This window comes from Acanthochromis polyacanthus, chromosome 21, assembly GCF_021347895.1.
Source record: "Acanthochromis polyacanthus isolate Apoly-LR-REF ecotype Palm Island chromosome 21, KAUST_Apoly_ChrSc, whole genome shotgun sequence".
In the NCBI taxonomy this organism is placed as follows: Eukaryota; Metazoa; Chordata; class Actinopteri; family Pomacentridae; genus Acanthochromis; species Acanthochromis polyacanthus.
The window spans coordinates 17,653,894-17,666,627 of record NC_067133.1 but is presented as its reverse complement, the minus strand read 5'-3'; the positions used below and the strand labels follow the sequence as shown (position 1 = coordinate 17,666,627).

Below are 12,734 nucleotides of genomic sequence, written 5' to 3'. Positions count from 1 at the left end.
TTCCGAGCGGCCCAGATTGCACTTTAATTTCCTGCAAAGATGCTCGTTATGTGAGATTTTACCACTCCTAAAGGGCAACAATCAGGCAAAACTATACTGTAGCTGGAATCTATGTGTCTATAAACAGAAATGTACTTCTAAACAGACTGGATTTTTGCTCAAACCCAAGCCAGGTTTGACTTGTGTCTGACAGTGATGCTGCAGATTCTGAAAGCAAAAGGGGAGATTTCATCACAACTCAGGGTCGACTGATACGGGTTTTTTGTTACAGTGCAAGTTATTAGTGATCAAGAAAGGCCGATAACTGATATTTGCAGCTGATAATCGTGAGATGTAATGTTTTAACAACATAGCAGAGAACCTGTCATTCATAACTAGGCTTCTTCATTAATAAGGATGACTGTTACTGAGTGTGTTAAACAGAAATAGGAGCGATTAAATTGGGATGTTTATGATGGATCGACTGAGATTAATCAGTTTGTCTCTTTCTCCGTTTTCTTAATCTTTCACTGTTCTATCACTTTGTTACCCACTAAGGTCCAGATATTAAAGCATTTTTAATAATTGTTTTCCAGTTTCCTGTTTCAGGTTAATCTGTGGCTGCCTTCTAACGTAGCCACGTGCTGTTAGCATAGCATTAGCCACTGTGAGAGTAGATAATTTCCTGGTTTGTGACAACGGCTTGTGTTTCTTGAGAGACATTTCTGAGACCACAGTGTGACTCTACAGACAGGGAAAGGCGAAAGCATCAGTCCTGAAGTAGCACATTCAGTCTATCAATATTTGGCCATGGGCGGGACAGTGGTTTGGTGGTTAGCACTTTTGCTTTGCATCCTGGCCTTCCCAGGCCTGCTGCATGTTCTCCCTGTGCATGCGTGGGCTTTCTCCGAGTACTCCGACTTCCTCCCATGGTTCAAAAACATGGTGAGGTTAATTGATAACTCTAAATTGTCTATAGGTGTGAATTTGAGTGTGATTGTTTTTCTGTATATGTAGCCCTGTGATAGACTGGTGACCTGTCCAGGGTGTCAGTTGGGATAGACTCCAGCCCCTCCCATGACCCAAATGAGGATCAAATGGTGTAAAGACAATGGATGGATGAATAATCAGCCAATAGGAATACAGACACAGATAAATGGTATAATGTCAAATATCAGCCACAATCATCAATCTATCCCTAATCACAACCCTATTTTTAATGAAATAAGACACCAATTTTTTCTGAGGTAAACACTGAATTAAACTATGTATAGATGTGAACCAAAGGTAAATCATTCTAGGCACGTTAAATGAAACAACACAAAATGTAAAAAAATTCAGCCCATCATTTCTGGAGCTATGAAGTCATGTGTGAAGTGTGTGGACAGCGGTAGCTCACCTGCGAGGTAAAGGGTCAGGACAGTGTGTGAGGGGGCTGGTGGCGGTGGGAGGCGGCTCCCGTCGACTCCTCAGCGACTGGCTCCTCTGCACCTGCCTCAGCACACTACTCTTCAAATCCAGCAGCGTCGTCATGATGTTTCACTGGCAGAACGGACACAAAGAGCAAACGTCAAGACACCGACCACTGCAACTACTGAATGTCTGAGCTCCATGTATCCTCAAAATACATTTAATTCCAGCTGCATGGTCATAAATCTAGTAATGCACTTGGGTTCTTTTGGGCTCACCAGCTGAATGATCACCCTCTTGCACTCTTAACATAATTATATTCTATTCTATTTTTGTCTCACGCTGCAGGGCACGGATTCATCTTCCACCTTTTCAGTCTGGTCAGCTGTGAGTCCATTGGCTGCTTTTTCTGGGATCAGACTTTGTACAAAATATGCAAATTAAGAAACTCTTGCAAGAGAGCTGCAAGCAATGATAGCGGTGTCACAAAAACAGTTATATTGCTGACACAAAACAGTCTGAAACTAAGTGAAGGCTAAGTTTAGAAATCTTAATCTGGCCTTTGTGAAGACAAAACATGAGTGCTTAATAGCTAAGTGCTGAAAAAACAGACAATATGGGGAATGACGATCGGTGCGGGTCGTGGCCGGCTGGGATTTAAATCGGCAACTCACTGCTGACAGCATGTGTGCCCATGTGGTATCTACCCAAACCAGTCGGATAGCAGATCACCCCCAGAATATTAGACTTTCTGAACGTCTGCTGCAGTGTGGGCTTACAGATGGCAAACTGTTTGGCTAATTTTAGTTGACAAGTTTATAGCTGGTAAATAATAATGAGGAACTTCACAATAGGCTTAACAAGAAGAACATTCAGTAATAATTTTTTGCACCTTCCTGTCACACAAAAGAAATATTCTAACCTATGATTAAACTTGCACAAACTATTAACTGTGTGATTCTCATCTTTTGTGGAAACATTAAATATTTAACGAGCGCAGAGGCGCTGAGGATTCTATGATGAAGAAGAGTTTCTCACAGTCATTTCAGACTTTTTTTGTATTAGTAATTGCGGGGTTGACTGAACATAACGGTTTCTTTTTTTAGTGATTGATACCATTAAAAGTTAAAACCAGCTAACAGGGGGTCTGCTCCTTTCAAGCAGTCAGTGAGCTGAGTTGTGAATCACAGCAACAGCAGGGGGTTTGGATCTTTGGGCCATTTGTCAGACCTCGAAAAATCTCCCTGTGTATAAAAAATTACATATTCAAGTTTCTTTACATGAAAAAAAAATACCTTTCTGCCTTCAAATAGCTTAGATGTTGCTGTCTTTAAAATGTGTAGACCTCTTTCTCCATTCATTCACTGCAGCTCAGTTCTGCTCAAACACTGTAAAATTAAAGCTAAACAATGGCAAGCTGCATATTGGAGTAATTCAGCCATATGTGTTAGAATTGGAAAGTGATCGTCATGAAAATCAGTGGCAAGTAAAATACTTGATTTACATTGGAGTGGCTTTTTAAAGCTTCCTATAAACACCTGAAAACCTGAACAGTGAAAACTTTGCCTGGATAAAAGCTCCGCACCATCCAGAGGAAAAAACAGAAAAACCCCTCAATCTGATCAGTATGCCACACTTTGCTTTTACTGCAGCCCCAGCTTTCCAATCTGTACACCTGTAAACAGTTTCTAAAAGCAGATCGGTCCAAGAATCTTGGAGAAAGAGTTTTGTTGGTCTTGTATCTTGTCATATCAGAGATCAGGGTTTTGTGGAGTCTGTTGCACATCTCCTCGTTCTTCACATTGCTGCAGGTTGTTCATGATTCTGGTTGTTGCTGATTCCTTTTGGGACCAATTGTACGCCTATAGCTGATTGTACTACATGATGAATTAATATCTGCACATTTGAAGTATTTAAAACTTCTGCACAGAAGTGTGGTCAGTTTTTTTTTCAGTTTAGCTGAGAAAATTGTCTGTACAGTAAATACAGCTTTTGCTGGAGCCAGCAGGTGTTTTGCTTAACTTAACCTAAAGACTGTTACCTGGATAACTGGTTGGTTGTGTTCTGTTTTTGTACAGATTAAACAAAGGAGATATTAATGAACTTAACATATGCTGGTAGGTAAATCTGTTACCTTTGGAAAAGCCAGGGTGGCTTTTCAACTTGTTACTGGTCTTTGTTGAAAGAAAAGTTAACCAGCTTCTGATTATAACTTCATACTTGAAGAGTGGCATCAATCTCCATAGCCAACTTTCCCGAAATGCTAGTATTCTACCAACCACGGTAGAATATATATAATAAATCATGTGATAAAATCCCTGTTAATTTATCCCCAACATGTTGTTTTCACTAATTTACATGGGCTTAAAACTTGGATCAGTGAACATGTTAACTTGTACTTGAACAATCTGTAAAAGTATCAATCAGAAATATTCTAGAAAGCAATTTAGGAAGCTACAGGTTATTTAACAGACAAATATGGCAATAAATCATTAGTTTCTTGCAATTTTTTATAGCATATGACAGCTTTTCTTCTTTTTAATAAATGCAGAAATGTTATCTAAGCTTTTACAAAGACAGGTGTTGTTGGGTTATCATGACTGTGAAATACTAATTTGGAAAAAACGAGCCTGTCTGGCGACCTCAGAGAGATTGGCACTGTGTTGCTAAGCAATTCACTGAGACTGGGTAGATCTTTTTTAAAGCCACTCGCCATCAAGCGAATTCTCATTTTGGCTTCATGGGGTCTTTAAAGAATAAGTGAATTACATGACAATATCAAGAACTGTCACTACTCCCCACAGAAGGAGCCAAAGTTTAACAGCTCTGTTTAATGAAATCGGACATGTAAAAGAGTGAATGCAGTAAAGGTTACTGTTTCTTTGAGACAGCTTTATTACGGCTGACTGAGTCTGCAATTTAGGCTCACAGCAGGGCCAAATAATTGACATGAGCATTATCTTTAAAGCTGCTTTATGGCGTTTTGTAAAATTAAATCCAGACAAGGGACTTCATTATGGACATGCAGCATCTACTGGACTTTTTGTTAAGACTTAATGCTTTTATTCACAACTGAAGGTTATCCGTCTACATGCAAATCAATAATCAAGTTAGTTACTAAACCCTCGCAGGAACACAATACATTTCTTAGCTGTCACATTTTTTTGATTTCCAACCACTGTGGCAACAAGACTGTTTGCAGAGTAATTTTATTTAGCATTTCTAGAACGAAACTGACAGTGATGTGATTGCACAGTCATTAATCACATAAATGTCAGTAGCTTGTACAGTAAAACACTCCAGGATGCTCACAGGTCTGCCTAGCAACCGACGGACGAGATTAGAGCTAACTGTGAAACCAAGAGTCTCCTTAACAGCATCCAATCACTTTGGCCGCCGCTTGTCCAATTTACTCCATTCTGACTGTGATGTGAAGTTTGTATGAAAAGGGGGCTCCACTCGGATGACTCGGGTGGCTTTTGTGAGACTCCAAAAGTCAGTGTGTGCAATGTGTTAGCAGTAAAAGGAGAAGAGACAGAACACTCAAAAAAGGAGAAATGACAAGGACACAGCGGAGAGAGATTGGGCTTGATTGATGGAGAAGCTGTTCAAGAAGGCAGACTCAGACAGTCAGACGCTCTTTTCAAACGCTGACAGCCAGCGTCTGCACATCTTTGTGAGAAAGAGTCAATGGAGCCGTGGCTGGGAGTTTGTTTTTGCTTTTCCACCAGTAAAAGACGCACTAGTCACCTTCATTACCAAACCATAATAAAAGAATTAGCCTGGCGTGCTTGTGGGAAGAGACTGTGAGCTGATGCAGCCCGTTTTACTGGCAATATTGATTTGCTTTTTTTTTTCTCTCCCTGGCGCTGTTGAAGGTTGCCTGTTTTGAATTACAGTGCTTACACCAAATGGATCCAGAAAATGAAACATATTTGCCTCGATGACTGCTATCATTTTGGCCCACTGCACAGGGAGCAGCGTGCATTCAGCTTTCCAGCTCGGAGTAAGCCAGAGACGCATGGTACAGTTGCATCATTGACTCAGCCAAAGGACAGTATGTTATTGATCTGCAGGAGGCTGACATCTGTTATCCACTTTGGAGTGTCTACGCCTCACTCTGCTAGGTGTCGATGCTCCTTCACAGTCAGATATCATCAGTGTCTCATTTCCAGCAACACCCCAGAGGGAAACTCTTGGAATTTTTCTCCCTTTTCACCTGACATATAGATTCCCTGTATTTCTTCAAATGACAGAAATATAGTGCAAATGTGGTATTTTCAATCATCATTGATTCTCGGATGTCGCTGTACCATTGCAGCTGCGGTCATATGTCGGATCTGCTAGCCATTAACAATGGTGAAACGAAGCAAGAGCAGATCTTTATTCCCCTTCGTGTAGCTCTGGATTTTTAACATGTTCACAGCCACAGACTGGACATGTACCGAGACACCATATCAGATGTGGAACACGTCTGTCAGGATGGTGTAAAGTTTGAATCAGCAGGAGGAGAGCACGGGAAGGCAGATTTCAACGGATTCTACAAAACAGAACACCACACGAGCAATCGAACAGTGCGTATTCGGGTACAGTTGAACCAAATGACTGCCTCACATTCCCACTCACTACAAGGACAAAGGACTACACGGCCCCATAACCTCTGACTGATTCCTCACTTTGCAGAAAGTGTCTCTCAGAAATCTTGACAACAACTTCAAAAGGATTCCACTTCACTGACAATGCTACAAGGAACTCTGAACTCCCATTAGAACAAAGAAAGACAATTATTCCACCATTCTGGACTTAACCCTTCTTTATGCGAATTCATTTTACAGAACGGCTGAACTTCTCAATAACCTCATGATCAATTTATAGCATGCTCTTTTTTTTGTTTTAAATCATTCATTGTACTTGTATATGTATCAACATAAGAAGTGTAGCATGTCTGATGTTCATATGGGCATGTTTAGTATCATTTTGGTCTGTCTACCATAGATGCCTGTTCTGTAGGACTAGATGTTAATATTTCTTCTTGCACACATGGGACACCTGCTAAGACTCTGTGGGATGGTCAAGTGAGTAAAGGCATCCTCTGAGTTATCAAGTGGCTGCCCTCTTTCCTAGGTGTTTTGCTGATAGGCCCACAGTTTAAACTAGAAGACAACTCTAAATATAAGTCAACAAAATCTTTAAATTTGTTATTATTATATTTATCATCTATTTATATTTTCTAGTTGTGGTGTTTTTACTTTATTTCCTCTTTCTCTTTCTCACATCCTATTATCACTCCGTCAAGGTACGGTGGAGTTACGCAAAGACTGGTGTGCGTTTATCCATCTGTCTGTTTGTCTGTCTGTGTGCAACATTACTCAAAAACGGATTTGGATGAAATTTTCAGCGAAGTTCAGAAATGACACACGGAGCACTTCATTACATTTTGGCAGTGATGCAGCTTACAGTCTAGATCCACGGTTTTGTCAAAGATTTCTGTATCACTGCGAGGCAGCAGCATGGCGTCACTGTAACTATGACAACAAGTGAACACTACGCCAGCTGCCTGCTGATGGACTACAAAAGGACCACTGCTGACTTACTGGGACTTGTCTGTCGGAAATGACACAAGGAACAATGGATTAAATTGTGGGGGTGTTTCCGAGTCCCATTAATTCCCGCCACCGGCTACATATTGAGGCCATGTGATTTGGTATCCATACATAATGTACACGTGCATAACACACGCGTGTGCTCAGCGCAAGGTCATTCTGTTTCTGGTTACATCTATATTCTATAGTCTCATGATTTCTGATCATCAAAAACTAATAAATAAACAAATGCTGCATTTCTGGCAATACCATATGGGGGAATAAAAAAATTAGTGCTTTTCTTGTTACTACTACTATCATTTATAGCCTTGTGCTTATAATTTTACCATCTATTTTTCTTTTACTTCACTTGTTCCTTCCCTTACTTAAATGTGGCACTTTATGATTTTGGCTGGTGTTGCTGTACAAATTTATTTTTGAGCATCTTTTACGATCTTTGGACTGATCAGTATTCTGTTGTTCAACATTCTTCCCGAGCATCTTATTACTGGTATCATTACTGTTAGGAATGTATGAAAGTTACAAAGCAATAAGAGATGGTGTCAGGGTGTCAGGCTGCCAGAAAACAGAAGCAGCTACTGCGAAGGCTTGATCACCTCTATTTATGTGCCAAGATCCTAGAACATCTGGTTGGTCGATATCAGTGTTCTTATCAGGGTGTGATGACGCAAGAGTGCTGCTATATTAGGTGGCAGCAACCTGTTCAAAACCTCAGAAACAAACAAGAACATCTTTAACTCAATCCTGACAGTAGAGAGAGGCTAGTGCTATAAGATCACACTTTCTTTTTCCTGTTAGAAGACGAGCAGCTGAAGAAAGGAATTACAACATTCTAATGGAATAGTAACAAGAGCTAAGATTGCTTTTTCAAATGCTTTGGGAGAGAGGTAGACTGAAAAAAGCTAGTTTAGATCACTGAGCAGACCTGTCCATCAAGTTTGATGGAGCTGTCCAATATCACTTCACAAAAGATCAAATGTATGAAGCCAAAGGGGTAAAAGTACCATCAGACGAAACAAAACAATCTCTGTCTTATTCTCATTAAGACCGAGAAAGTTAAGATCCAGCTTGATATTAATATCTTTTAAGCAGTTCAGAAAGAGCTGCACTACATTTTCAAGGAATCCTGTGTTTCTAACACCAGCTAAACATGAGGCTTACTTTGATTTTGGTAAAATTTGAATCAGGCATTTTCGGTGTTATTTTTTTATCTGCACTATATACACAGAATATTTCAGCACTGGAAAGTCCAAATGTCATGGTGAACTGCTAAAACAAGTTCATTAGTTAAGCTTTATTTATTCAGAAAGTTTCAAGGGGATCCAATGTCTTTCTTTTTGCGAGACAGAGCTTGAGAAGAAATTACACACACAAGGTAATGAAAATCATCCCTCCAAACAACCATCTCACACACAAACGGCCGCACTAATTAAAACATTAACAAATATCATTCCGGATATGAGTTCAAGCATTAAAGTCTCCCAGATGAATGAGCGTCTCCAGCTTCAAGCTGTGTTGGAGCTGCATTTATGTGTATTTTGTCGACAAAAAGTGAGCAATTGTTCACCGTTTTGTGCTCCACTGGGCGACTTCTGTTTAACATGATTAGTCTCTCTCCATGAGATCTTTAAAAGACCATGCAGTTGAGATACCTGAGGCATGTCTGCTTGCTGTGGTAAACAGACAATAACGTTTTCCCACTTCAAACTGTGATGTCAGAGGTCGAATAACTGCTCAGGCTTCATATCCACTACACGTAGTGCTGGTAAGCATTGGCTGCTGACAGCTAGCATGCACTGTGGAGCAGCTGTCTCCCAGGTGAACTCATTTCAATTACAGGAGTGGATCTATCCCAGCTGGATTTCACTCTGTCTCGTCGTGTCTCATAGTGACAAAACAGGTCGACGTGCCACCGATGGTGGGGTGCCGGCTGCCAAGGAAACACTGTCAAAGCCAAGTAAATGCCTTTCTCGCTACATTGGTGCTGAAGTCATGCCAGGGATACACTTGCTCACCAGTGTCTCTCTCCTGTGAGAGCCAATGAGCCCGGCAGCCAAAGGCGACTTGCTGATAGGGATGGAGTGTCTCTATGGTAACAGCAGAGGAAAAGGAGCTGGTAAATACAGGTAAATGGAATTCTACAAAGGCTGAAAAAAAACCTTTGACGTTATAATATGTTCACCTTAAAGCAGCAAAATACGTACGCAGTTAAAACTGACAGCCATCACAACAGAGTACTAGTCTTGTTACTTCAACCTGTAACACAGCTGAGATGGATATAGAAAACTATTTATAAGCGTCAAATGAAATACGTCTTCACCTACATAGTATCTCAGTCTGTCTGACTTAGTGGTGTCAATCAGTCACTTACTTATGTATGTCTCATTAACATACTCATTCAGCTCATTCCTTTCATTTGATGTGTCCAATGCAAGTCAAAAGACAGCAAGAAAATAAAGATCAATAGAGAAACAAAGATTACATCCGCTGATTATCAGCTTCAAACAGACATCTCAAGATTTGCCTCTGTGCGGTTTTCAATAACTAGGAGATTGCGATCTTCCAGTTTGCTTTGTTTCGCAATCAATAACCTCAGGAATATACCACATTCCTCTTGAGTCTTCAAAACAAAAGGGAAACGATATCCTTTCATGACTGCACTGGTAGCGCATGTAACTGATGAAACAAAACGTGCACATTTTGACCTCCATATTCCCACAATACATTAGCAGCCAGTGGGGATTCAAATCATATCAGAGCTCGAAGTACGTTGCTGTTGCTGATGTTAAGAAGCACCGTCAAGACAGAACCGAGAGCCTCATAATAGACCATCAGTGTAATCATTAAACTGGCCCTTTGGGAAACACAGGCTAAATGGATCAAGCTGCCAGGTCTGTGTCAAATCTTAACAAGCTCTTCCAGTAGAATGAGTGTGGAAAAAGTATAGACATCAGCGTGATCTATGCACCTGTAGATAACACATAATCAATAATCCAGCATAAAAAAAACACACACGGCTAATCCAGTTATCTGTTCCCACATGCTCACAGAGTCTGTGTTGTCAAGGCACATGACAGGCACTTTGGCTTGGAAATTGATTGCGAGAGAAAATCCCAGGAACTGGTGGTTTTGTGCAGGGCGTCTGCAGCACAGCCAGGCAGCAGAAATCACTGACAGCCACGCAGGAAATATAAAACTTAAACAATGGCACAAACCCCCTGCTTATTGTACCGCAGACAATGCACCCTTTTGTCGCCCTGAAAACACTCCAGCAATAGCACTTCTGTCAAAAAATAGCAAGTCTTTATGCAGAAGCAATAATGCCACCTCCATAGTTCACCCAAAATCAATCTGCATGTACAAGGCGCTGTGCTACAATGCGACGCTCTGAAGTCACACAACTGTCCACGCGTGCTATAATTAACGGTGCACTTCCGAAACACATCAACCAAGAGCTGTATGTGTGCGGAATTACCATAACCTTTCTGTAATGTTGCTTTGAAGCTGGTTTTATAGACGGGTTTTGGAGCAACGACCCCAGAACTGCTGTATAATGATAAGAGTTAATGATTAATTAATGACTAAAGGGCTCATAGTGATTAAAGTGTGGCTTTGACCTGAACTGGGCAGCCTCTTAAAAACCCAGATAGGAAGATATCATGACCTGGAGATGGTTGCGTTCACAGTGAATATACTTGGAACAGCTTATTTTCTATTCGTCACATGGCCTATGTATAATATTATTGTCAATATAAATAGCACAGGGGAATTACAGAATCATAACTACTGCGACTGTCACTGGGAGGAGAAGATACTTGGAGCTGAGATGTGTGTGTATGCGTATGTGTGTGTTTGTATGTGAGTGTGTGTGAATGAGCTCCACAAGCATCAGTTTGGTTGACACATAGTATGAAGCTCGGTAAGCAGTGCTAAAAATCACATCTACCTTTGTTTTCTTAAGAATATTAACTTATTTGAGCAAATCTGACCGCCAAAGTAAAAGCTTCTTAAATGCAAATGTATCAGGAAAAGAATCCAGGATGCTCCAGTGCTTTATCTTGTCTTGGTGTGATGTGATGCTGCTCTGTTGCACCGGTATGTTTTGATCCTTGATGGGTGGGGGAGCGTTTCTAGCCATAGAAAATTTTGCAGAGTAACAGGCTTCTTAGTCAGAAAGCATTTATGCCCAACAACAACAATGGCAAAAACTAAATAAAGCAACAATCTAATAAATTATCTCCCTGATGGACTTCAGGTAAAGCCAACATTTTGTCTCATTTTACTGTTTTGTTTTGTTTTTTTTAATGTGGGTCAGTGTTTTCTCCCTAAATCTGGTTTGCAACTTGATGAGGCTTTAAGACCTTTATCAGACACAGAGGAGGAACTTTTCAACAGATATTTCAACATTTATCGTTTTTTCTCACAAGAACTGCAGCTACAATGTCTGATTCCTTATGAGCTCCATCATCTGTCATCCACTCATTTATTTACACTTTCTTATCATTTGGACATAAACAGAACTTAGACATCTTGTAAAAAAAATAAAAAGAAAAGAAAAAGAAAAGAAAAAGAAAAAAGAAGAAAAATCTTCAACCACAGGAAAATTCAGATCAACAGGTGCCTTTTAAATCTCTATTTCATAATGACAGTAGAGTCAGTGCAGGTGATCCACATGTGAGTACATCTTTGCATACATTAGTCTAAAGAGGTATTTTTGGGTATTTTGCTTTTAAATGATTAAATTCCATCTTACCTGCGTCTCCTGACAGTTTCCCAGTGTGAAATGTTTTTGCTGCTGCTGCGTGTCAGAGTTGCAGGGAATCAAAGCTCAGCTGCCTGCAGCAGGACGAGGTTTCTCTCTGTGTCGCACTCAACTTATGTGACAACAACGTTTTGATGTTTTTCTTGTCATAGACGACAAACAAAAGCTCATTTTGCTCCTTCGAAATGCTTCCCTGGGCTCACGCGCCGCCGATGCGCCGCCAAATATGGCCAAAGGAAGTGCGAGATACTTCACGTGCCCTCGATGACTGTCGGAAATATGGCAGCTACGTGTGGATCGTTCATATCCACAAAGGAGGAGAAGATTAAATCTGCAGAGCTTTGTATATATATATATATATATATATATATATATATATATATATATATAAATAACAGCAAAGATATATTTTAACCCTCTTATTACTTTCAAATTGACTAACATCTTTTATCCTCCAGCAATTTAAACATCCAGAAAATTATTATAGTTTGTCATGTGTCAGGTACTTTATTTCTTTTTGTTGACTTCCTAAATAGCCCTTTCAATAAAACAACCCCCTACCCACTCCCCTCATACATGCAGAAAACCTGCTATGCAACGCTGGAGAAATGGCCAGATCACCATAAAATCTCACTGACTGACCGAAAATTGGAGAGAGACAACTTTTTGGTGTTTTAACGGCTTTATACTATTTCAAAGTACATATTTTAATTATCTATAACATTTGGAATGGAAAACAATTTCTTATATCAAGAATAGTGACATGTATTACGTTCGGAGTCAATTTGACCCCAAGAAAAACAAACACAATTTCAAAAAGTTTAGGGCCTTAAAGCATTTTAAAATGAAGAAAAGTCATTAAAAATGAAGAAAAAATAATGATGTCAATCATTTATTTGGACACGTTAAACACTGAATGAGGTCAAATTCACCCCAAAGATAATAGGAGGGTTAAAATTGAAGCGTATTGTGCTTGTTTC

The 12,734-nt window shown here is 40.0% G+C and overlaps 1 protein-coding gene across 1 annotated transcript in view; it reads right to left on the bottom strand.

Moving 5' to 3' along the window:
• baiap3 (BAI1 associated protein 3) overlaps positions 1-11,994 on the bottom strand; it is a 51,264-nt gene extending 39,270 nt beyond the window's left edge. Inside the window, exons 1-2 of the mRNA XM_022195146.2 lie at positions 11,746-11,994; positions 1,379-1,521 (exon numbers count right to left, since the gene is read on the bottom strand). Of these exons, the coding sequence (XP_022050838.1) occupies positions 1,379-1,512 (134 nt within the window). The 5' untranslated portion in view covers positions 1,513-1,521; positions 11,746-11,994. The remainder of the gene's footprint in view (positions 1-1,378; positions 1,522-11,745) is intronic.
• Positions 11,995-12,734: the final 740 nt, after the last annotated feature.